The sequence below is a fragment of the Sphaeramia orbicularis genome, chromosome 17 (genome assembly GCF_902148855.1).
Source record: "Sphaeramia orbicularis chromosome 17, fSphaOr1.1, whole genome shotgun sequence".
In the NCBI taxonomy this organism is placed as follows: Eukaryota; Metazoa; Chordata; class Actinopteri; order Kurtiformes; family Apogonidae; genus Sphaeramia; species Sphaeramia orbicularis.
Window position 1 is genome coordinate 8,548,233 of NC_043973.1, and position 27,611 is coordinate 8,575,843.

Sequence of the window (27,611 nt, forward strand, 5' to 3'; positions counted from 1 at the left end):
ATTTGTTGCCGAATTAATGAGGAACATAAAGATGCAAATTGAAGACAGCAAAAAGGTTTGCGATATGCTGACTTAAGAGAGGCATCAAGTTCAGGTGAATATTTTTTGTTTGTCATAAATGTGATAATGAACTGGGTTCTCGGTGACTACAGCAGATCAGTGGAATCAACAGTTTGATCTGTGTAACACAATGCACCAGTGCTCCACAGCCAACATTTATTTTTAACTGTGAGAGCAGGTGCTATAGATAATACACACAGCCAATGCCAACATTCCATTCTGAACAAATGAACAGCTCCAAATGGAGTTGGGTACCTGTCCTTTGTAGAATCCCTCAAAGCCATCACTGACAGCGAACATTTTGTGGCCTTCGGTGATGCCAACTCTGACGGCGGAACGCACAGCAGCGTTCATACCTGCTGCTGGAGCTCCCACATTCAATACTGCCACGTTAAAGGAGCTCTGTGGGCAACAGTGAAAGAGTGACACATATGCAAAATCACACATACACACAGACCAGAAAGCAAAGCCTAGCAATGGTTTAAAGCTGTATGTCACTTCACCTCCAAAGCCATGGCACTTTACTCTTCAATTTCAGTCACAGCATGTATGATGCTGGTTTGACAGAGATGGTATTTTAGAGGCAAAGAAGAGAGGCACCTTTTACTACAGCATAGAGGAACCAGGTGGGCAATACTCTAAAACAGGTTTTTTCTTCATTTACTCCCACTTATCCTACTTTGTCAAACTCACTGTTGTCCAGTCTGTCATTCCAACTGAACTGACCATCAACATTGCCTCTCAATACCATCCACGTGCCATTAGCTGCAGAGGAACCAGGCAATGCTTGGCCTCAGAGCAGAACAGCAGCAGACAAATACGGCCTTGCATGCAAGAAGCCACATGCTGCTTAAGAAGTAGGGAAGCAGTGACTGCTTTCATCACAACTACTCAAAATATCAATGGTCAAATGTCAACTGAGTGTTTTAATTTCAACTAGAATCTGTCAGTTACCTGTTTCAGTACCTCCTAAGTATTAATTGTAATGAGTGCATCAGCTTTGCAGAACATATACTGACTGCAACCTATGTCGTTGTCTGTCCATTGTACACGTAAATGCAAGGTACAATCACTCATCACCAACATCAAGGCTACACTGGTATTTGACCACAACATGCAAGTGCTGTGACCATAACCATTTTCATCTACAAATGGACAAATAAGTCCAAACGGAACTAAATAATGAGATAAGATCAAAACAGGCAGGCATCAAACTGAACTGCTGTTAGATGCTCAGGTACAAATGGACTTTCTCAGTCTTTCACATTGTATTTGTGACAGGGAGCACATTTGAAAATTTGTTCAGTGATGTTACTTGGCCATAACTGCAAATACAATGTGAACTATTTGAACTATTATTAGAACTGTTATTACTATAGAACTTGGGATTGAGTGATAATCAGATTTTTAGGTTTGTTGACTTTGCTGTATTTAATATGTGTTTGTTTTGGAGTATGTGATGTTGGCATGCGTTAACATCAGCCAACTCTAAGTCTAAACTCACTGTAGACAAGCAGAAGAAATCACTGAAAAATGTAGGGGGAAATATAAGGATTTTAAAGGAAACACTAAACCAAATCCTCTCCATAGTAATTGATGTTCAGGTTGTTATCATGGATAGAAACAACTGAAATAGAACTGGTCTAGGAAACAGAGTTAGCTAAAACCAACAAATAACTGCCACAACACAGACTCCAAAATAAACTTCACATAAATACAAGGCCATCTTAGATACTGACCTGGACATTGAATTGTAATGCTGAAGTCCGTGGCTTTTAATTACATCTACAGAAAATCACATACATTTTTTTAGATTATCCAAACATGGTCACTGAGCATTTTCAGCAGCGCCAGTGTTGACACCCATCGAGTATGAGCTCTGAGGGAGCAAACACACAGCCGCCATAAGCTCCATACACCTGACATTAAAGTGGACCAAGTACTGCTGATGCAGAGGTTGTCACTGACAGTAGTGTCATTGTGATGCCTTCGCTGCAGCTTTAATGCACCTCTATGCCTCTACTGTGAAGCACAGCCAGGAAGAAATAAGCAAAGACGGACGCAGCGACAAATTATATATTCATATTATATGCTCATATTATAATGAGCACTGTCTGCCATTTTGTGGCAGCCATGGAAACATGCTTATTAAAAATGATATTCTAAAAATATTGCATTCCGTATAATTACAAATAGGCTCATTGTTTTGATTGCCAAGCTGCTGTTAATAAAACCAACAGACCTTGTACATCTTGCTCATAATGAAAAGCTCACAGGTATTTACTTTTTATGTTGCTTTGTACATCTACTGTCAAAAGTAAACCACTGCATTTGGAAGTGGCAAAGTTAGATGTAATATTAATTATCAGATGTACAAAGCTAATTACTGCTGAAGAAATGTACCTTTCTGTCAAACAGTGATTTCTGACAAAACTGAAGCCCTTTTTTCTTTCTCTTCAGAGCCACCAGACTCCATTAGATAAAAACAGTCTCGTTCACAGAACACAGGAGTTGCCAGTTAGTTTGAATCAGAACTACCCAGGAACTAATGAATTAAAGATATCAATGTACTGTGTTAAGTGGTGAAGTCACAAATAAACTAACACATGGAAGCAGCAGCATTAGACCAGCAACACCCATGTTCTAAGGTAAAAGTATTGTCAAATTGGTCTGTGGGATTTGAGGACAGCTATGGAATGACTCATGTTCTCTATTGGAACAGGTCTGCCTGATGTAAAGTAAAGTACTGAATATATTCTACATACGGCATAGCTGTTGTTTTTTTTAGGTGGGTCCTGAGAATGTTTTATCTACTGCAGTGGGTAACATGCCACTTACTTTCTATGTCTCCAAAGTGGGTTCATATTGTTAGCTTCTCAAGCATTTTTTTTTCATTAATGCACGTTTAAAAAAAAAAAAATGGAAATAATGTGTATAACTGAGCCACGATGGAGAGGGACGGGTTGTACTGTCTGTGCTGTTGTATAGTCTATCAGTCTAATTCCACAGTTGAGGCCGAAAAACAGCGCATATTTTCAGCAACCATTTTCTAAAATGTACAAATTGTTTCAAAACATGAATGTGCATTATACAGATTTTAAAGTGTTAACTAAAACACACCAATGAAAAGCCACCGATTGTCCCCTGTGACGAGTTAGGGGAAAGCTTTTGTGCATTAACTACAGGCCTACAGAAGCATCTGAAGCTGACCTAGAGCTTACTTTGCTCTGCTCACTTATAAATCATCACATACATCAAACTGCTCTTCATCCCCAGCCTCCTCCTCCCCCTCAGGACAGAAACAGTCACAGGAAAACAGACTTAATGTCACAAAAAGACTTCAGCGCCCACAATACATCTCAGCACAAGTACCTTCTGATAATGTACAAATGTCAGAGTCACTGGGGGGAAGACATACAAAAATTAAAACCATGACCAAATTATAGATGTGATCATATTTGTTTTTTAGTTTTATTTAGTTTAAAGAGTTACTTACATTTGGAAGTTCAGAGTCTGCCTTCCTGTAGGATAGCAGACTGTAGGTGGTCAGATTGTTCTCAAAGCTCCTGTAAAGGACATGAGAAAAATTCACTTATGTAGAAAATCCAGACTGACAATGTTCTGTCCAGTTTTGAGGCACACAAAGAGGAAACAATACTTCTTTTAGAATATTGAAATTAAATTAAAATAAGTCCCAGAAATCCCAACAACTAAAATACCTGCCACGCAGCCTCACTGCCTCATCAAACTTCTTTTCATCCATGGCCTTCTGTACTTCTTGAGTCTGATGAGAATATACATATATGTCAAACCTTACATTATGTTCATCCTCTTAACCTTCATTTAACCAAAGTCCCATTGAGATTGAGAGCTCTTTTCCAAGGGCGACCTGGCCAAGAGGCCCGCAGCACACGCTATGAAAAATACAAGTTCAAAAGATGGGTAAGAACAATACATTAAAATAGACAAAGGTTTAGGAAATACAAACAGTTTGACAAATTATTAAAGTGCAATAAAGGACTCTCACTGTCTAGTCAGTAAGATGGAACAAAACGAGAATGAGGAAGGAATGAGATGAGTTGTTATATTTTCAGCTCCTATTGCAAAGTACAGGCTGTCTACAAAGTCTCTTTACAATTAAAAAAAATTATTACTAAAATACAAAATTACTCAACTCTTAATCAGCTCATATTCAAGCCATAAAACACTTGCAGAAAGCTTTTGATGCTGTCCAGCACTCACTTCTTCAGTTAAAACTTATCCTCAATAGTGACAAGACTAAGATGATGCTATTCTCAAACTCTAAGAAGTGGCCTGAAACTATCCCAGTAGTGTCTACTTTTGAGGGAAATGCCATAGAGGTGGTTCATGTATATAAGTATCTTGGTGTCTTGATTGATGACTCCCGCACTTTCAGGCCCCACATTGAAAATCTGGTAAAGCAGTTAAAGCTTAAACTGGGCTTTTACTTTCGAAATAAGTCGTGCTTTTCTTTCGATGTAAAAAAGCACCTTGTCACTGCCACTTTTTTATCGGTGTTAGATTATGGAGATGTACTTTATATGAATGCATCGTCCAAATGTCTTCAAATGGTTAACACAGTTTATCATGCTTCTCTGAGGTTTATTACTAATTCTAAAGCCATGACATATCATTGTGAGTTGTATTCCAGAGTGGGTTGGCCTGCCCTGTCCACTAGGAGGCTGGGACACTGGTACACCTTTATTTACAAGACCATACTTGGGCTACTGCCTTCCTATGTCTGTAGTTTAATAACAAGAAGAAGTGTTGATTCTTATTGTCTGCTATCGAATGAGCATTTGTTCCTCTTTGTGCCATTCACCTGTACAGAGCTGGGTAAAAGGGCATTTGTGTACTCTGCTCCTTGCACATGGAATATGTTGCTAAAAGACTGGAAACTGACTGAACTGATCTCCCTGAATGCTTTTAAATCCAAACTCAAAGTGCTGGAGAACAACTCAATGACTTGCATGTTTTTCATAGGTTGACTTGTCCTGTAAATTATTGTATGTTGTAACTGTATGATGTAACTGTATGTTGTAACTATGTGTTATGTTTCATGCTGTCTCTTGGCCAGGGCTCCCTTAGAAAAGAGGTTCTTAATCTCAACGGGATCTTTTTCCTGGTTAAATAAAGGTTAAATTAAAAGAAAAAAAATTACAAAAGCCATGTTAATCTGACTTGTTATATGTACTCAGTGGTTATCAAAGTTTTTAATTACATTGTGGGATCATGTGTAATCAAATCATTGGTCTATTTTTCTTCCATGAGAGATCAATTACTGCAAATGTTTACCTTGATGTTTTGACTTAATATGTGGCACCACAAATGGATGATCTTCAACCAACTATCATTTTCCAGCAAGAAGGTGCACAACCACATTAGGGACTGCATGTTGGTGGGTCCCTAAATCAAATATTTCAAGACTGGTGGATAGGAAAGAATGGCCTAATTCCCTGGCCACCTCATTCACCAGATATCACTCCCCTGGATTTCTTTCTATGGGGTTCTGTTAAAGATATCGTGTATCAAACAAAGATAAGGGACACCAACAACCTGAAGCAAAAGATCACTGATACCACTGCCACCAATGATGAGGCTATGCTACAGCCAACATGGCAAGAAATCCATTACTGTCTTGATGTGCTTCATGCAACTAATGGTGCCCATATAAATGTGTACTAAATTAAGCAAAAAAACTTACATATCTACTTTTCAGCTAGTACTAATTTCCACAGATTTGTCTATTCATTTGCTTTTGTAATAAATTTGTTAAATTGTAAGAGACTTTATGGAAACCCTGTATTCCAGGCAAAACTGAAGGCTCGCTTCCCCATTTCAGTCTTCGAACTCTGGGAACAGTTAAATGATAAATGTCACAACAGATGTTGGTTCTTTGTAGAAGATAGCATTGGTAAGATCTTGTTGTATTCTTGAGGCCACTGTGGGGTCTCACCAGTAAATGGTGAACAAAACCAAAGATAACCAAAGTTAAAAGTTTCCAGTGTCAGCCATTTCACTCTTAATGAAAAAATATATCAACTCTAGACCTGCTGCTGTGGTCCTGCCTCTCTCCTGCCTTCATCGTCATCACTCACTTATCCATTTAGTTGTGATAGTGTTTATTATGTAGTTCCATAGATGGTAGAGGTTTCTATTACTTGTATTAACTGTTGTGGTAGTAGTATATCCACTGTTAATACTTGTACTTGTAGTAGTAGTATTAACAGTTATGGACATTTGTTCTGGTTATTGGAAATTATACTAGCACCAGCTGATCTTTTTGACAGCTCAAGTTCAGTTTGCTGTGCATCAATTGCATTCATGTGTCTCCTCCTACTTCCCCCCCCCTCTCCCCCAGTCTCTCTCTCTCACTCTTTTTCTCTTCCTTTACCCTCTCTCTTTAACCCCAACTGGTCAAGGTAGACGACCATCCTCCAGGAGTCGGTGTCTGCTCGAGGTTTCTGTGTGTTAAAAGGAAGTTTTTCCTCACTACTATCACCAGTCACAAGTGTTGGCTGCTGGAGGATTCTGTTGGGTTTCTGTAAATTGGCTTGAAAGTCTGGTTTCAACCGGCTTTATATGTAAAGTGTCATGAGATAACTTTTGTTATGATTTGGTGCTATGGAAATAAAATTTGACTGATTGATTGATTGACTGATTGATTGATTGATTGAGATTGGAGTATTTTGTCTTCACAATACCTTTGGCAAAGTTTCTAAAGAAAATTAATTATTTAATATATCCTATATTACCTGTATAGTCATTGCATTGTTTTGTATATTGTCAATATTTTTCTGTATTATTTGTGGGGCATTTTTATACAGTCTATAGAGTGTTATTTTTATACTATTTTTTTTGCATTTTACTGTAAGTATTTGCTGTTAAAAAGAAATAGAGTCGCTAAAATGATTTTTATAGATCCTGTAACAGTGACATTAAAGTTCTATTCTATTCTATTCTATTCTATTCAAGCAAATCTTGCACCTTCTAAGCATCACATCAGTACTTGCATTTAAAAAGAATTTAGTTGTGACAGTATCTGTTGGTGTGTTATCAAATCCACTGTGTTCTGTGCCACAACAGACAGGTATTTGACTTTTAGTAACACAGATGTGATTCAAAGGTTCAAGTCCCATCAGAGTTGACCTTTTAACTGTTAAGGCTACAAGTCTGAATGTACTGGTAATGTACAACTCAAAAAAACAGATACAGACTACTTCCAACATGCAAAGGGTTTTACCTGAAACATTTTCTACTTCCTGCATCAGACTTTTCATTTTCAAGCAGAAGTAGAAATGTAACAAATTTCTCATTACTTTTGCTAAACTATAGAGCAAAGGTTGGTGTGAGTTAAGTCTGGGTGCATCCTAGCCTACAATTATGATTATGTACTTGAAATATAAAGTCTATATGTCTCATTTTCTGCTCTCAGCACTTAACAATGTCCTTGTGAGACTTCAGTCTCCCTGCCTCTCACCATCTGAACACATTCCATCAGTGGCAGTCGAACAGCCTGGTTGCCAACCAGAGACACGACGCAGGCTGGAGTGTTAGCTGACGCTTCCAATAATGCCAGCACTGCCTCCACACCCATACGACTAGCCTGCAGGGGTCAAAGAGTCAAAGGACATTTGAAAATCATATTGAAATCTACATTAGGAAGTCTGCATTGACAGTAAATATCTAGGTGTAAAGCTGTGACCAACTCATAATTCCACAGCTATAACTGACAGTTTATTCTTTGAGTCATGACTTACGAGGATCCTGTCAAAGGCTGAGGGGGTCCCACCTCTCTGCACGTGGCCCAGGATGGTGACTCTGGTGTCAAAACCTAAGCGCTGCACTACCAGCTGCACATGAGCAACACAGAGAAATGAATGAAATTATATAGTCAGATTATGTAACTACTACAGAATGAAAACTCAGAATGTTCTTAAAATCTATTGAACACTGTTACTATTATGAATATACTAGATACTGCTTCATCCTGCTATACTACATAACTAATTAACATTCATATAAATGTGAACAAATTTCATGCATAAAAACAAATGACAGAGGGAGGAAACATGCAAAACATCTCCGGTCATGTTAGCAAGTGCAACATAATGTACATGCAGCAGTCAGTGTGCAGAGTTTAAATAAAGGTGCAAGAGAAAATTGGATGCAATCAAGTCTAAAATAAAAGGATGAATGGGGAAAAAGTGGAAAAGGAAGTGCAGACTGCATAAAAAGCATGCATTCAATATTTAATTCAATTCAATATACATATGTACAAATGTGACATGAACCTTCGTGCTCCGTGTGTCATCCTGATGGAAACCAACATCAAACCATAGAGGAACACAAATCCATGCTTCTGAAGGGGAGTTTGTGGAGCCGTGATGTGACTGGGTTTATTCACCATGCCATACTTACATCCTTGATATAATCAGGAGTGATAGCCTTGCTGTGGCTATCTATGGCACCCTCTGCTACAATAATAATGTTCAGCCTTTTCTTATCGGCACGGTTCTAGAGGAATATATAGAGGCACAAGCATTTGAAAAACATGACAGAAAACATTTTGCCTTCCCAAAAGCTGGACCTGCTAATGGATGACAATGCCAAACAAAATACAAACCATGTCATTCAACAGTTTTAGCTTTTGCCAAAATTGTCTTTATTTAGCAGGAACCAGCCACATTGTGAAAAAGATTCATATTTAAGTTGCTATCTTGGCTTCTTTAGGGTTAGGGTGAGGGTTGGGGTTAGGGTTAGGGTTAGGGTAATGGTTAGAGTGAGTGGCAGCTTCATTGACCGCTGAGTAAAACTTCTGGAGCTTCTGATGATTTAGTATTTATGAAGTTATTGCCAGTTATTTGGAAGTTGTTATCCTTATCTAAAGTATGTCAACTAGCCTGCAAATTAAAGCAGATAACATTCATTAGTGAACGATATGAGAAGTTGTTCTTCCTTTATAGAACGGGAGCTAGAGCCTTCAGCTATCAAACTCCTTTATTGTGGAACCACCTCCCTGCCTCAATCCATGAGGCAGACTCCCTCTCTACATTTAAGAGAAGGCTTAAAACCTTCCTCTTTGATAAAGCTTATAGTTAGGGCGGCTCAGGCTGCTCTTAGTTATGCTGCTATAGGCTTGCTATAGGCTGCTGGGAGACATCATGATACACTGAGCTCTTCTCTGCTCCTCCTCCTGTCTGACCTCCCCTCTCCTCCTCTATTCATGCTGCAGAATTTACATGTTACTGACTTGACTTCTTCCACAGAGTCTCCATACTTTATGTCCTTCCAGGTTTTCTCTGGATCATTTCTGGACCTGCTTCTTTCCTGCCTCCATCATTATTATTCATTTATACATATAGTGGTGATAGTATTTATTATATAGTTACATGGACATAGTAGTAGTTATAACAGTTACCTGTTAACAGTTATGGGTATTTGTACTAGTTATTGGCAGTTATACTACTAACAGCGGTTCTAGTTTTTAGCAGTTATATTTCAGTTTGCTGTGCATCCGTGTGTCTCCCCCTATCGTCAACATCACTGTGACATCATGCCCATCTATTCTCATAAACGTGATATGACTCGTTGATGAATGGATCAGATTTTGAAGGCCAACTGTCAAAGACATTGTGACCTCTGAACACATCCTCAGCTAAAACTGATAGATCTCAGAGAACTGCATGGACACATTACAGTGCAAGGTTAGCAAACACATCTGACTGAACAAAATGGAATGTGCTTAAGTGTTTCTCCCCTTTCAGTACATGGCAACTGCTGGTTTAAAAAACCAAGACCAAATGCCAAACTTAGAGTATGTTCTATACATTACTTGCATTTGTCCACACAGCTGTTCAGAGTCGGCACCTCCTCTTAACTCAGCTAACAAGGAGAGCGGTGGGAGAGTGAGCAATATAGAATTATATATATATATAATATATATATACGTGTGTGTGTGTGTGTGTGTGTGTGTGTATATATAAAACTAAGGGAACTGGGGTTGCTTTATGCTTATGTTGCATATGCGGTGCAATACTGCGACTGGAGATACAAATACAGTGGCAGAGTGGCAGAGCTCCATGCCCCTATGGATGTAACATATCAAAACAGAAGAAAACTACACCATGTGGGCATAGGCCAAGGTCTCTGCTGCCACATAACAACACACTGACAAAAAGTCAGAGGTCAGGGCAAGGATTATTATTGTATAAATCTGTTTAGTGTTTTTAAAGTAAATACAAGATTTTAAGGTTTGAAAATGGCAGTCTACAATCTAATGGTTGATGTCCTAGTGGCACACCCCCCTACTTTTATATTTCTTGCCTTATGATTTTTACTATCGGCCAGTCAACAAAGTTGCTGATAAGAATATGGACCCATATTTGTACTTGTTAAAATATGACTTATATATATATATATGAGTACAATAAAATCCACTCCCAAAACATATGGAATGAAGTTGCTAATCTCAGTCATGTACTAAAAGGATGAAAAATAATCATGCTTTTTCTCAGAATGTGGCAAGTGTCCTATCAATGACAGAACGTCAATTCAATGACGTCTACAGGTTGTTTCTTTTATCGCTGGTATCTGTCAGCTCCTCCAGCTTCTGGTTTCCCCTCTGCGTCACTCTGAGCTCATCTCTACTCACATCCTTCACAAAGTCAGAGGTAATAGGTTGTCCTTGTCTGTCAATGGCTCCTTCAGCAACTATGATAATATTCAATCTGGAACCTCGTGATCGGCTCTGGATAGTAACAAAACACACTCTCCAGGGTAAGCAGTTGAAACAGATGATGAACAGCATGTTGATGTAGAACTGTTTCACCATGTGATGATGTTTATGTTTTCACTTGAACTTAAAAGTTACAAAGCGAATACAAGTAGAAATGTTGTAAAAGCACCCCCATGTGAAGTGAATAACAGTTGTAAAATAATTGCCCCTGTGGTGCAATGGACAGCGCGTCGGATTTCTAGTTGCATGGACGAGGTGTCATTCAAAGGTTGTGGGTTTGAGTCCCACCAAAGTCAACATTTTCTGAAGAAACATGCAAAATAGTATTATACAGCACACATTAACTTCAACTGTTTGATCAATGGTGTTTCACAGGCTCATGTTTTTAAGTTAGTTCATCTTAAGCAACATTTTGTTTCAACCACTAATAATGCGGTGACGTCAACTTTGCAGGAAAATATGACAGCCCAAATTGATATGGCTGTATGAAAACATGAGATTACAGTCTGTGTGACATTAAACTTACATATGTGGTGCAATGGACAGCATGTTGGACTTCTAGTTGAACACATAAAATGTTATTCAAAGGTTGTGGGTTCAAGTCCTACCAGAGTCACTTTCAGAAGTTTGGCATAGCTTGCCCCTCTGTTATTTCAAATATCTACGTTAAAAACATCATGAACAACTTATAACAAATTGGGGGTATGTGAAACACAACATAACCTAGTACTTATAACATTTCTTAGCAAATTTGTTCAGAAATTATTTCTATTACACAATTATTTGCATTGTTTTAAACATCTGAACTGTTTTTCAAATAATACACTGTAAATGATACAATGTGGATGTACATGTGAGACAGTCCATTTGTTAAATACATACATGATGCTCATTATGAAGCAGTGTGGGTGTTTGGGTAAGTTACCTCAGACAGTTTCTGACACATGTTATCTTCCCAGCCATCTTCAGGTGGCATTTCAGGAATAAACACCCAGTCTGCTCCACATGCCAGAGCACTGACCAGAGCCAGATACCTGCACACAGGTTGAAACCAGCCTTTACTTCAACACAACAGCTATTTGTTATGAAACACAAAGTGAGTTGACAATTTCCCAGTGCATATACTCCTAAAAATTTCCTTATCAATATTATCCATTTCCAAACTTGAAAAATGTTAAAAAGAGGTAACATGAGACTTGCTTAATTCAGATGTTTTGAAAACTACATTGTAGAGTTTTGTAAAACAGATATGGTGAACTTGTGACCCCCAAAAATCCAACCCACATTAGGGTATCAGTTTGCCTATTCAGGTGTACCTTGTAAACATACATAACCCTCTATAGTCAAGGTGTGGGCGTTGAAAGGGACTTTATGGTGCATTCAAGTGCATCCCATATTCTTACAAATCTATACTCAAAAGAAGGAATGGGTACCAAACCCTGGCACTAAACAGGCCCTGAGCCAAATATCAGATACAAGAGAGAGTCAAACTTTGATGGAATTTTGATGAAATTTTCAGGAAATGTTGATACTGGCACAAAGAACAAATGAATTTTGGTGGTGATCGGGGGGGTGAGGTGGGGTGGGGGGACTGATCTGCCTTGGTGGAGGTCTGCACTCCCCGAGTGCTTTTCTAGTTATCAATTAGAATAATATCCCATTTATGCAATATTCCTGTACAACAAGTGTGACCAACCACAGGGACCATGGGGGCTGATTTTGTTATTTACCCGTCCTGTTGGTCAATAAGTCAAAAGTTTTTCATGCTTTTAAATGCATCCAAAGCAATTACAACAAAAATCCACCTACAGCCCTCAAAAGCAGTAGAAGTGGAAGAAATATTTGATTTATCTGTCATAATTATTTCAAAGAAAACAAGGCCTTTTATTTTCATTCTAGAGATTTTGCAAAGGCGTATATCTTCTGAGTCCGACTAACATGCAGTTAACATAGTGAACCCCAGTCCATGATCTTTGACCGGATCAAGTAGCTCTGGCATCTAAACTTAACTAAATACATCTGCAGCTGAAAAATAAAACTAATAAATTCCACGTTACATGGATTTGACTGGCTTTCACAAGCTTGGTTCTTTTGATTGTTCCTCTTTACTTTTATAATGTGACAGTTAGTTGCCTACCCACAGTGTCTGCCCATGACCTCCAGTACAAATGTCCTCTGGTGGCTGAAAAAGAGAAAAAACAGAAGGAACATCGCATACATGAAAAAGCACTTTTTAGTCAAACACAGTAGTCAGTCACATTAACACATATCTTCATATAACTTTATCTAAAACAAACATGTCTTTGAGGAAAACTTTTTTCTAATGAAACATTTCTAGTGTATCTTTACAGTGTCTTTGTCCATAGATACATTCATTCAGTTGATTGTGCCCTAAAGGTTTGTCAGAATGCCTTTCTCTGACTTGTTTTGTAATATCTTGCATCATGCTGTCATAGTGTGTTTTGCTGGGTGTCAAGTTGGTTAGGGTTAGAGTTAACCCTAGTCTAACCAGTTAACCCTGGTGTCACCTCTGAGCCGTGGTCATGATGGCGTCCACCACCTCAATGATCCTGTGCAGGGCTGAGTCGGTACCGATGGTCATGTCGGTCCCACAGAAGTCGTTGTCAATGGAGCCAACCATGCCGACAATGTGTAGCGCCGAGTTTTTCCTGGTTGCCTCCTCATCAATCAGACCTGAACAAACACAAAGTAAACAAGCACAGCTGTGATACCTTTGAGCCAGAGGGATGTTTTGCCATCATTGGTTGTTGTATAGAAGCTGTTACAGCTAATGGCTTTTGGCTAATGGTTAACTTCAGGAGAATTGTTGCTTTTTGCCTCACTGACCATATCTGAGTAAAACATACAAGCACAAAACTAATAGCATGAAGCATGAATCAAGAACAATTCAATAATATCAGCATAAAAACATATTTAACTTCTACCATACCATATTTCAGATATAAAACATTGTACTCATTACTCCACGACATTTATCTGAAAGCTTCAGATGCTGATCTGATTTAAATTAATATTTTACATGAAAAATATAAGTTTCTCAAAAATTGTGTAATGCTTTATAATAGATTAAATGATACACAGAAGTTGAATTTGATGACCATTTTAACTGATTTTTCATGCGTAAAAAATTAGAAATGAAAATAATTTCACAGTCAAGCTTCTTACATGTGCAAAATTTTTGCAAATTTTTCTAATTTTATGGGTTTGATTTATTGTTGGACAAAGCAGAATCACACTTGGAGCACAAACCTTGTAAAGAGATATACAATCTCAATTCAGAGGTCTGTGAAACTTAGTATATTTAGTCAACCTGTCAGCAGCAGAATGGACAAAACATTAAACAGGTGACATCAGTAAATGGACATTTATCAGTCCTGGTGCATCTATAGCCTGTCTGTCCATGGGAGTGGATCTTTCCTTCATTGTGGTTCTCCTAGAGGTTTCTGTTTTTCCACTGGGTTTTTGGAGTTTTTCCTTGCTGAGAAGGAGGGTCTAAGGACGGGGGATGCCCGGTACATTAATCCATTTCCTTCATCTGCTGTATATTTGACTGTTGTTTGTTTTCATACCCAACTAATTCTGTAAAGCCCTGTGAGGCAACCTCGTTGTGATATAGGGCTCTACAAATAAAATTGGATTGAACTGAACTGAACTGAACTGAATTGAATTGAATTGAACTGAATTGAATTAGCTAACTTAGCACACTGTCCTGTCCACATATACATAATGTATGGCCATTAAATAAGAATTATGAGTTGGACTAACAAGCATCAGACTTATTACAAACTGAAGAAGGTTGAGAAAGAATAACAAAGAACCCACAAGATCCTTTGCCCTTTGATCAAATCCGCTCCTCTATTGGTGTAGTCTTCAGACTGGCTGTCCTTAAGTTCTAAGTTCAGGTCTTTGATGGGCTGACCCTAACCCTTTGGTAGGTAAGTCAACCGGGTGTAGTGAGCATCACCTTGCTGGAGGAGCTCCTCCAACAGGCCACTCCACTCCTCTCTGAAGAGGTTCGCTCCAGTCAGACTGCCGTCTCCACCGATCACACACAGGTTGGTGATGCCCTTCTGCACCAGGTTGTGGGCAGCTTTCAGGCGACCCTCATGGGTCCGGAACTCTTTACAGCGGGCGCTGCCAATGACTGTGCCACCCTGAAGGAAACATGAACCCAAATTACATTATTTTGTGTTATGTGTGTGTCATCTCCTATTGTTTCTGTTACGCTGCTGTATGAACATCCAGTTAAAAATACCATCCAATGTTTTTGACAACTCATTACAGATACTTTACGGGTCATTTCTTGGAACAATGTAGCTCGTAAAAGTGTACCTGTACTGGTCATGCTTATAGCATTTGTTGTGCTTTGTGCATTACTTATAAGAAAGAGTGGCACAAATTCACTAAAAAAACGTCACAAATGCACCACACTGGACCTGTTAATTACGTGAATTACATGCAGGGGCAAAACCAATGGGAAGCAGCCATTGCCGGCCAGAAGTGATGTACCCTCATTGACTCTGGGTGATGAAGTGTGAGTAAACAAGCAGCAGTCAGTGAGCGAGACAGAGTAGAAGGCACAAGTTTGCGCTTGTTGTTTGTGCAGCTGTAAGGTTTGCACTCAGCCATTGTCCTAGGGACACAATCCAGCTCTGGCCGATAACATGTCATCTTAGACAGGTGTCTGCTGCACGGGGTTAGTGACCAGTCCACTGTAGCCCAGGTAACTGGGCAATACAATGTTACTGTGTCACTACCAATAATGGAACAGCCTGTGAAGGAGGCAACATGTCACTGACCATGCCTGACTGACGGAGCAGCAACAGTGCTCGCACATACTTGACAAGGGGCTATAACGTAAGTTACCTGATGAAACTGTTAGTATTATACCTGATCTTTTGAAATAGCTAGCAATGAAAATTCACTACAGGTACCCTTTAAATGCCACAATCTACAATGCTGGTCTATTCCTGTGTTGCATTTATGACTTTGTAGATCAATGAAAGCAGAGACAAAGGAAGTCTGACTATAAAGGACATTGCAAAGTTCTAATTCAATCAAAGCGTCACTTGGATCACAGCTAAAAGGTTTGTTGCTGAGTCACTTCCACTGATCATCATCTCTTATCACAGAGAGGCTCACCAACACAACAGACAAAAGGCAATGAGTGTATAACTACTGACCTCATTCATATATTATACAATACATACATAACAGGAGGGTCAATATAAACAAAAACATTGGCCTGTGTATTAAGTGGTGCCTGAAAAGGTTCAGGCAGAAGCTAAATTCTTATGTTTACCTGCATTCTCACCAATTTAAGCTCCCTTCCAAAAAAAAAGCCAGAAAAATAGTGATGATGATGTCTAGTCACAAAGCATTTGCATTTACAATACAGAGCAGTTTGTGATGTTAAAAACTGACTGTTTTATTTAGACCTGAAACAGAAGCAAAGAGTCACACTCACCACTTGTAACATGCTGGAGACACTTTCCCATCTGGCCTCTTTAATATTGTCACCTCCATCCACCATCCCCTGGTAACCCTGACAGGAAAAAACAAAAGTCGACCAGACCATTTAAAGTAATTTACATTCACATCACTTGAGTTAAACTGAAATGTTTGATCCATAAATAATTCATTAAACACGGAGTAATTAACTGTCAACTATTAGGATAACAGGTTAATAGTTTTCCTGTAGATAATTTTCAAATGGATTTTCCTCCGGTCTGCCAGATGTGAGTATTTTGTTAAGTTTTGTTAGACCAAGACAGCATGAACTTTTGTTTCTGTTTTAACCTTTTCAGAATATGTCTGGCTTATGTAAGTTCGTTAGATAAAAAAGTAGGAACAATGGCCCTTTATCTCACCAGCATGTTCTGTCAAGAATCAATACCAAGTTGAATTTACAAGGTTGTCAGGTTCTGCTGCTATATTCTGTCCTGTGGTCTTTATGCAGGAGATCAATTTCCCAATAGAAGTGGGTGGTACTTTCACTTAAGGATAACTCAACAAATTAAATGAAAGTCCATATATGACTCCATATCAGTGCTCAATAGTAACTATATTGATACATCTAACCATTTCCATGTTGTAAGCCATCAAAATATGGCCCATTATAAGTAAAGGCAAAATTTCAAATGTTCGCCAAAAATAAAAAAAAATCAAAATTTCTCAAATCTTTGATCAAACTTTGTAGACATTATAACAAGGAAGCTATATAAAAAATTTATAAATGAATCCGACCAGTAGTTTTGTCGGAGATGATGTTTGAAGAAATTGCTAATGAAGACAATAAATAAAACGACGAAGACAATGAAGAAGACGACGCCGGACACAGTGCCTTCACAATAACTCATGACCCATTGGCCAGTGAGCTAATAAAACGGGAAAATAAGTAAGAATCAGAAGAGGTGCGTCTCTATTTCCTGGTACTAGAATTAAAGGATTCAACTTGGACAAAATGTCAGCAGCCCTGAAACAAACTCAGACTCATATCCACAGACAAAATACAGGCCACAGAATCAATACTGGTATTCTTTGAGGCTATAATACTGTGGTGTGTTGCATCTTTGTCTTCAATTCCATTTATGTTTAAACTGTAACAAAAATTACCAGCACAAATCAAAACCATAAAAATCCTGGTGATACTGAGCTATGATTAGTCTCAGCCCAGACGTGGTTATTTTAGTCTGATGGAGGCAGTGGTGAAGGATGAAACCTGCCTCTGCTAATCCAATTACATGGACACTGAGACCAGATAGTCTCTGTGTGACCCTATTGCTGGCAGCATGCCTGTTCAATTATACATGTTCTTGAGTGCAACAAAAACGAAGAAAATTCTATGTTATTTTGCACATAAGAGCAGTGTGATTGTGGCTTAAACTTTACAAGAAATGATACTTTAACTTTGATATTACTACCAATTTGTCAGAGCCAACTCTACTGTCTACTTCTTAGGTCGACAAAGAAGCAACATGACATCATGGCATCTCCACTAGCCTCAGTATTTTGGCTTCACTTTTCCATGACAGTATGGCATGAAATCATTATCTATCTTTATTTTATCTTATTTTTTTCAAAAGAGTGCAGGGATCTGCAAAATAAAGGAGCGTATTTTCAAGTTGTGATTACCTTTCCTTTGATTCCTGCTTCATGCATCTTTGAAAGTGCTTTAGAGACTTAAGTTTGCAAGAAAAACTCAACTGAACAATGGAATCAAAAGGTGAAATTTGTATTTACAGTTGAGTTGAGGAATGAACAATGAAATGTTTTTAACTTTGCTGTAAAATGTTATGGATGCAGTAAGTGTTTGTCAGACAGAAGGTGGGCGTTTTTGTGCAATGAACTAGTCGTACACTTGCTCACTAAAATCCTGTTATAAATAACATTTTATGTTGTTACACCTGCTTGTGTCAAGTCCTACAGTACAATAACGACATATTTCTTCATGCACCCACTCTGGTACAATCCACTCAAACTCTAAATCATATCTTTGACTTGATTTAGAAGGAAAATGCAATATCTGTTGGACCTTAGAAAGATATTGTTTAAAATGCATCTCCAATCAAATGTTAGGGTTAGGCTAACCTAAATATAACCAAAGACCACATTTCACATTTTTTCTTTTTACATAAGAAAGTGTACCGGTACTCATCACCAGCTGAGTTCATCATGTTCACAGTGGAAACACTGTAAAGACACCATAGATATGTAGCTCTGTGGTGCAATGGACAGTGCAGTGGCCTTCTAGTTATACACTTGGTTGCACACTAAAGGGACTGAGTTGCACCAGAGATGTTGTTGTCCAAGGAAATATATAAAAACTTTATAACTTTATAAGTATATATGTAACTGTGATTTTGTTTAATCATATTTTAGAGGATCATGTTTACAAGGTGTCTGAACTTATGAAGCGGAAGTTTGTGTTTCAACAACAACTACATTTTTGTCATGTGCTGTCATGTGTGTTCAGCTTTCTGATAAAATGTTGTGAAAGCACAAAATGAAACAATTTTCTGAAAAACAAAAGGTCACTACCTGTGTTTTTCTATCCCTATACATCAGGCTCAGTGGTACAATGAATAGACTTTAGTTATACACTTCAAATGTCATTCAAGGGTTCGTGGTCTGAGTTTTTAATGCACCACTGATTGGTGTGACTCTTCTTATATTCATGCCTAAGCTAAAACAAACAAGCTTCTGGCACAAATATCTATCTACAACTCTAAAGTCACTAATGATGTGGGCTGTGGATATTCAAAAGCACCTCATCACCAAGCACTAGGTTTCAGACCCACCAGAGTTTAATCTGTGTGAATGCTCCTTTTAACCTGATTGGCGTGTATGACTACCTCCTGTTTCAACCCAACGTTGAATCCCCTGAGGCGCACTCCCCAGTTTCTAACCCCACTGTTTGTTTTAGAATTTTGACAAAATTGATCATCCCCAGTAAGCCAGTGTAGAGGAGTTGGTGGCTGCTGTGCTCCCTGGGCTGGGGGCTGCTCTGGGCTGATCTTTATCACGGTCCTCCAGGGGGAAGTGACTGGGCCTAGCCGACTGAGTTAGACAACACTGTCAGAACATTCATCATAACCATGCTCCCCACCTCATCTACTGAAACATCACCATGCCATAATACTGCTTAGGGTGGGCTCAAGTCTGCAGGCCAGCGCAAATAAAGTCCAATTGACCCCTGAACCCTAACCCTACCCAGACCACCCTGAGGAGCCCTAACCCTTGCCCGTGTTATGAGTCATGTCTCACCTCATGGATGAAGTAGACCTTGGCGCCCACATAGATGCCCATTCGGACAACAGCCCGGACCGCTGCATTCATACCTGGGAGAGGAGAACAGGATGAGTTTGCCTCTTGTGTGCCTTGTGGATCATTAGCAACATCAACTTATGTGAAAAAGTAGAGGGTTCATTTTATGACCTATAGACCTAGATGAATATCTAATACTGGTGTCCATCTAACTGGCAAATGATATTCAGCTTTTTAGGGCATATCTACAGCCTAGATCTATTTATGCATAAAACTGAAATCAAGCCACTGAAAAAAATTTTTAAACATGAAAGCGCAGGATATATAATATAAGGAGCAATATAAAATGAAAAACAGGAAGTGAGTCAGCAGGATAGGCTGGGTGCCCAAACACAGAGTCACCTTGAGGATTCTGCACTAAAATATCACTTCGATCAATTAGGAAAAGGACACGGCATAGATTTCAGACCAAGGTTGGTAGGTATGTACTCATCCAAGATATGTACTCAGAATACAGAGATAGCAAAGAGTGTATTAAAAAGAGATCACTATGACAAAGTAAATGTACTTACAAGCCTTTTTTTGTTTTTGAAAAATAGATTTGGTTAATTTGATTTTGTAAAAGTGGGTCATGACTTAATGACCACGAGAAACTGTGAGTCCCACGCTGATGCCAGTTCTGATACCAACCCAAAAAGCTGATCTCAGTGACAGAGGCTCCCATCCACTGGTCAATCTATTCAACAGCAGGTTTTACCAAGCTGCTGGTACATTAATGCTTTAAAAATACATAATTCAGTAATTGATCAGTCAGATCCAGATAGTGAGAGGGTATCAGATGATGCAGAATAGTATCACTTGGGAGTTGGACCTGGAACTGAAAAACACTGGGTTGGTGCATCTGTTTATTAAACTGACTAACATTATCGATACATAATCATATTTAATACAATACAATACATGATCAAGTAATTAAAATAATTACCTTATTAGTTTTCACAGAGTAAATATAATTCTGTGACTGATTACATTTCAGATATTCAGATATGACAGATATTCCACCTTTTATCAGACAGGAAGCATATTAGCTCTTTCATGTATATTATAGTGAATGAATAGCACAGGAATATTTTCATTCATTCATTCATTATCTGAACCCGCTTTATCCTCACTAGAGTCACGGGGGGTCGCTTGGAGCCTATCCAAGCTACTTACAGGCGAAGGCGGGGTACAACCTGGACATTTCGCCAGTTCATCGCAGGGCTGACATATAGAGACAAACAATCACTCTCACATTCACACCTATGGGCAATTTAGATTAACCAATTAACTTATCAGTGCATGTTTTTGGATTGTGGGAGGAAGCCGGAGTACCCGGAGAGAACCCACGCAGACATGGGGAGAACATGCAAACTCCACACAGAAAGGTCCCACCCCCCGCCGACTGGTGTTGGAATCGAACCCAGGACCTTCTTGCTGTGAGGGACGAGTGCTAACCACTGCACCACCGTGTCGCCCTACATGAATATTTCATAGGGTTAAAATGATCACCGAAGGACCGTAACTCTGACGTATCAGTAATGAGCAGTCAGAGGAGACAACAGTTAAATGTACACATGGATGTTTGTGTGTATCATCGTCACAATGTTGCATCATGTTGCAGCTTCACTTCTATCTGAGACGCTTTGTGAAACACAACATGTTGTTCTATGTTCTATTGCTTGTTCTACAGCTGATGTTCTGTGATATTCTAATTGACATCCAAATAAAGTTAGTTTCTTCTTTTAAATATGCAGGTTTCCCAACTGATGACCACTTGTCTTTTAAGGAGCACATTCTATATGTTGTCAAAAAGCTGAAGCTGCTTATTGGGATTTTATTATAGAAACAAGATGTGTTTCTCTTTTAACCCATAAAGAACCAGTGCTACTTCAGTGGCAGTTCCCAAAATTTTTTTCTCTGAAAATGTTGATTTATCGCAGCAAAAAAAGCAAACAAAAAAACAATCATTTGTAAATGGCTTCAACTGGATCCACCGGTGCTGGAGGACGGGTTGAAAATTGTTGATGAAATTCAGAAATGGAGAGATTAACAATTAGGCTGAGGCTGCAAGGTGAACTTTACATAATAAGATGGGGCAAATGGATTAGTTTCTTTAAATACAATTAATGTGTGGTTTTTCTCATAGTCCTGTGAAATGCTATATAAACTGCTGCTCTAAAAATGTAATTAATTAGGTAACTTGATTGCTATTTCATAACTGTAACCTAAATTACCATTACTATTAGATTATAACTGTTATCTGCTGCCGATTGTTATGTTCTGTATGACAAAATGATAAATAACTCATAAAAACTGTCAAAAAAAAATATTATAAAAATATCCTCTCTATTTTGTGTTTTTCCAGTGTAAATCACGCATTTTCCTATATTAAATTTACTGATCATGTAGATGTTCATAAAAGATCACAGTAAAGTTGGTTATTATATCAGAAATAGAGAAAATTGTGTGTGTGTGTGTGGGGGGTTACTTTTTCAGCAAAGATATAAATAACTGAATGTAAAACCGAGTGTCTCCATCCACTGTCATTCATCAAACTCCATGGGTTTTGCTGGTGAATAAATGATGACATTCTTTCCACATTCACAAAGGAGCCTCTGAACATCGAAATGGGTCATATCTGATAACCATGAAAAGATGACAAACTGCATTTTACACCAATTATTTACATATATCGTTATGATTAGTGGTTGAGAAATGCCAAACATTTTAGATCAATAGATGGTTTTGGTTTCCAGTAGCTGTTTGGGTCTTTGTGGGTTAATGTAAAACGGAAACTCATGGATTGGAGACATCCTTTATATGAATGCACCTGTCCATTCTCTTCCCCTTTTGGACAGTGTTTACCACTAGGTTCTGAGCTTCATTACAAACTGTGCGTCTTTCACTCATTAGTGTTCTCTACAGAAAAGTCAACTGGTCATCATTATCTGCTGGTCGGCTCAGTCACTGGTATATTTTAATTTACATAGTAATTTTGGGGAGACTTCCTTCTTATTTATGTTCACGTAGCCTGGAATCGTGCAAGTTACAGTCTCCGCTCAAAGAGCACTATGAAACTGTTCCAAAAATAAGAATTGAATTTGGAAAAGAAATCTTTTAGGATTTCAGCTCCTGACGCCTGGAAAAAGCTTCAGTCTGAGCTCCATCTACAATCACTGATTCCTGTGACTAAATATTTGGAATCAAGGATGTTGGTCTGTAAATTACGGAAGCGTATTGCACTCACACACAAAAAAATAATTCGGCTGTTTTTCCGATTTAACGAGATGATTATCTCGTAATTACGAGGAAAAAATAAGTAAAAAAAAAAAAAAAAAAAAAAAAAAAAAAAACTGGCTCTGTTTTTCCAAATTAACGAGATACTGTTTACTGGAAAAAAAAAAAAAAAAAAAAAAAAAAAAAAAAAATCGGCTCTGTTTTTCCGAATTAAAGAGATAATTATCTCATAACTATGAGAAAAAATAAGTTTAAAAAAATCGGCTCTGTTTCTGATTTAATTTTTTTTTTTTTTTTTTTTTTTTTTTCAGAAAACAGGATCTCGTTAATTCGGAAAAACAGAGCCTAATTTTTTTCTCGTAATTACGAAATAATTATCTAGTTAATTTGAAAAAACAGAGCCGAATTTTATTTTTGTGTGTGAATGCAATACGCTTCCACAGTAAATGGTCCGCCTAATTATACATGTTTTTTTGTGTGTGTTTGAAAATCCTTTTACTATTGTAAACTGTAATTATGTGACTGTATCGTTGCCGTCTTGGTCAGGTCTCACTTGAAAAAGAGAGCCACCATCTCAATGGGACCGGCCTGGTTGCAGCGACAGGCAGATGCAAGCTAAACATGCTCTAGGGACAGTGTTATGTAACAGCACATAGAGGAAACCTGCAGTAGAGTCTGCTGCACAATGCACAGCCTTATGTCACATTCCAATATGTGACAGACTGTAACTGAATACATGGATTAAGCAGGACTGGGATCAACCATCAGATGCACACGCACATGTTTATTCAGCATCTATTTTAAACACGATTTAACAGTCACGAATTTTTCCACTTGCGTTCTTTCCTTTCACTTTCATTCACTACTTTATGGAAGACGGTATCCTACCCGAGGATTCTCACGTACACCTCAGCTGACAGCGTCCACTCCGCGTGCACACACAGGAAGTCACGTAAACCGGACTAAAAATAGAACCTCGTCCATTCGAAATGGACCACAAGACATTTATTCTGAAAGGGTCAACCGGGAGCGGGTTTTCCACTGACCGTGGTCCTGTCACGGATCATCTGCGAGGGAGGGCACGCGTTAATACTAACTAGTGATGTTTTACGACATATTGACCATTATTATAATCAAAGTCAGTACTTTCATTAAATGATCGCTGTTATGTTCCCTGGTCGGAATGCTCACTCTAGTACTAGTACAGAAATACATTTCAATGAAGAGAAACCTGTTGTCACATAGACTAGTAGCCTACATTTTACTGCAGAAGGCATGACAAAAGATAAAGGGAGGCATCTTCTCAATTACTGATCAACTGAATAATAACCAGCTGAATAAGAAATAAAAAATAAAATCCCAATCACATGCAGATTTTTTTTTTTTTTTTTTTTAATAAAAAGAAACATTTTGAACTTCGACTAATTACACATATGGATGTTGTGGATCCTCTGAGGCATCCTGTAGCTCGTGACAGAGTGATGTGAATGTAAATGTGAATGTGAGCATCAGCTGTTGCATAACAGTAATGATCACACTCATTTAACAGACGACTGTAAGCCAGCAAAACGACTACAAAAATACTGTATACACATAAAACACAGTTCATTTCCACGTTTGCTCTAAAGATGAAATTGAACCTGTTCCTTCTTCATTTTTCAGACTTTTTCTGATAGTGATTGGACAAACCTCTACATTCAAACACAATCTCAAATACCGTCGGACAACAACGCTTACATTCATCCGGCCCTCCCGCCCCGGTAAAGCCGGCCACTACCCATTTGGTAATGCGGTTCCGGTGCCGTTACCTTGGGCATCTCCTCCGCTGGTCAACACGGCGATGGATTTCCCGGCGCCGGACAGATTCTCGAAAAATTTGCGAGTGTCTTGCCGCTTCGGTGCTGCCATGTTCGCCATCTGCGCCCGTTGGGTCCCTGTCACTGTCTGAAGTACTGTATGCTGCAGAACGAACCGAGCCGAGACCAGCCGATTCGAGCCGAGACTTGCCGCACAGGCACACTGATAACTTTGACACTGGAGACAAGGTAGAGTGGAGTGGAACTGCAACCGGACACGCCCACTCCTTACTCACAGATACGCCCACTCATAAAAGATCCTTCAATAGTGATGTGTCACTACGGCCTTCAAAAGAAACACCTCGTCGATCATGTAAGACACAGGTGTCAAACATGCGGCCCGGGGGCCAAATCCGGCTCGCCAAAGGGTCCAGTCCGGCCCTTGGGATGAATTTGAGAAATGCAAAAACACTAAGATATTAACAATCCTTTTAGTTCAGGTTCCACATTCAGACCAATTCAATCTCAAGTGGGTAGGGTTCACTAAAATACTATCATAATAACATAAATAATAACTCTAAATGTTTCTCTTTGAAAATGTAAATGTTTTCATGTATTTACACTAAAACAAAGTATAATTTTGCAAAAAATGTGAATAACCTGAAATGTCTTAAGATAAGTAAGTACAATTTTAACAATATTCTGCCTGTTACTAAATGCTTTGTGTATTTGTAGATCCGCTGTGACCTGTACGTTGTAATGTACATGTGTAAATGATAAACTGAGGCAGAATATTGTTAAAATGACACTTTTTTTCCAGTTTGTTCATGTTATTCACATCTTTTGAAAGTTTGTGGATGTAATGACAACTCCAAATTGTTCTCTTTGTAAATGTAAATATTTTCATGTATTTACACTAAAACAAAGTATAATTTCACAAAAAATACATATAACCTGAACAAATATGAACCTGAAATGTAAGTATGTAAGTACAATTTTAACAAGATTCTGCCTGTTACTAAATGTTTTGTATATTTTTTTATATTATAATGTAAATGTGTAAATGATAAACTGAGGCAGAATATTGTTAAAATTACACTTATTTTTTCAGTTTGTTAATGTTACTCACTTTGTTTTAAAGGAAAGTTTGTAGATGTAAACCTTTTCATAATGTAAATTAACTTTTTGCACTCTTAAACATAGAGAAAAGTTTGGAGTTGACATTATTTATATATTATTATGTTATTGTTTTACTGGTTCAGCCCACTGCAGATCAAATTTAGCTGAATGTGGCCCCTGAACTAAAATGAGTTTGACACCCCTGATGTAAGATCATAATAAACTTATTCATGTATTAATGTGTTCATCTGTATTCAGTGCTCTAATCCAAGGGTGTCAAACTCATTTTAGTTCAGGGGCCACATTCAGCCCAATGTGATCTCCAGTGGGTCAGACCAGTAAAATAATAGTATAATGACAATAACATCAACTTCAAGTATTTCTCTGCATTTTAGAGTAAAAAAAAGAAAAAAAGTAACATTACCTTATGAAAATGCTTATATTTACAAAGTATCCTTAAAAAATGTGAATAGCATGAACAACCCCAAGTTTATTAAGAAAAATAAGTTCTATTTTAATAATATTATGCCTCAGTTTATCACTTGCACATGTGCATTACAACTTACAGATCACAGTGGATCTACAAATACATAAAACATGTTCTAATCTCTTTGGAATTTGAGAAACACAAACACAATTAACAGGGAAAAAAACAAAAAACAACTAAAATCAGCAAAATAAAGAATAACAACGACAAAACTTGTAAAAATGAAAATAAAAATTGAGAAACAGGAACAAAATTAACAGAAATAAACAAAAAAAGCCAAGAAATATGATGAAATTAAACAAGAACAAAACATGCAAAAAAATGAACAAAAGCTGGAGAAACATGAAAAAAAATTATGTTAAAATAGCTCTCATGTCTCTTAAGATATTTCAGGTTGTTCATATTTGTTCAGCTTATTCATATTTTTGGTGAAAGGATAGTTTGTAAATGTAAACATTGTCATGCAATTTTCTTTCTTTTTTTTACACTGAAACAGAGAAAAAGTTGTAGTTGTCATTATTTAGGTTATTTAGGTTATTATGATAGTATGTTACTGGTCTGATCCAGGTTTTGCATTTCACAAATTACACCCGTGGGCTGGATTTGGACCCTTTGGCAGACTGGTTTTGGCCCCGTATGTTTGACACCCTTGCTCTAAGCCTTTACACTATTAGGTATCTCAGCCTGATCTATAGTAATAAGTCACCATTATTACATTGGATATCCTTTCAGTAAAGTTGCTTGTAACATATGTAGTGAGTAAAAATATTCATATAAATATTAATATATAATATATTAATATTCATTTGGAATAGATTTTTAAAGATGAGGAGATAAATGTTTAGTGATGTACAAACATCTAGTGGTGAAGTTTCAGAGGGTAACTGACTGAATTCTTCCATATTATTTACTTTTAATTATGATTTACAGAAGTTCCCCCACAATTAAAAGTCCACAGAGGTTTTATAATCTTTAATGTTCAATTCAATTCAGTTCAATTCAATTTTATTTGTAGAGCCCTATATCACAAGGTTGCCTCACTTTAAAGAATTACTTGGATATGAAAACAAACAACAGTCAAATAAACAGGAGATGAAGGAAATGGATTAATGTCATGAGCATCCCCCATCCTTAGACCCTCCTTCTCAGAAAGGAAAAAGTCCAAAAACCCAGTGAGAAAAGAAAAACCTCAGGGAGAACCACTGTGAAGGAGAGATCCACCCCATGGACGGACAGGCTACAGATGTTGTGAAGAAGAGTGATCTTTAATCATAATAGTATATTGTTCATGTGGACATGCAACACATACTGAAATGGAAGCTCT

At 38.0% G+C, this 27,611-nt stretch overlaps 1 protein-coding gene across 7 annotated transcripts in view; it reads right to left on the reverse strand.

Annotated features, from left to right (window-relative positions):
- LOC115436573 (ATP-dependent 6-phosphofructokinase, platelet type) overlaps positions 1-24,921 on the reverse strand; it is a 49,986-nt gene extending 25,065 nt beyond the window's left edge. Inside the window, exons 1-14 of one of the 7 annotated variants that reach the window (XM_030159446.1) lie at positions 24,694-24,921; positions 19,607-19,680; positions 16,308-16,385; positions 14,805-14,994; positions 13,348-13,513; positions 12,957-13,001; positions 11,745-11,853; positions 10,736-10,831; positions 7,842-7,934; positions 7,562-7,687; positions 3,780-3,844; positions 3,557-3,626; positions 3,314-3,349; positions 316-462 (exon numbers count right to left, since the gene is read on the reverse strand). In XM_030159446.1, the coding sequence (XP_030015306.1) occupies positions 316-462; positions 3,314-3,349; positions 3,557-3,626; positions 3,780-3,844; positions 7,562-7,687; positions 7,842-7,934; positions 10,736-10,831; positions 11,745-11,853; positions 12,957-13,001; positions 13,348-13,513; positions 14,805-14,994; positions 16,308-16,385; positions 19,607-19,680; positions 24,694-24,802 (1,404 nt within the window). In that variant the 5' untranslated portion in view covers positions 24,803-24,921. Of the gene's footprint in view, positions 1-315; positions 463-3,313; positions 3,350-3,556; positions 3,627-3,779; positions 3,845-7,561; positions 7,688-7,841; positions 7,935-8,502; positions 8,599-10,735; positions 10,832-11,744; positions 11,854-12,956; positions 13,002-13,347; positions 13,514-14,804; positions 14,995-16,307; positions 16,386-19,606; positions 19,681-24,693 lie in introns of all 7 variants that reach the window. The other 6 variants (XM_030159447.1, XM_030159445.1, XM_030159451.1 and 3 more) reach the window with 6 other exon arrangements.
- Between the last annotated feature and the right edge of the window lie 2,690 nt (positions 24,922-27,611).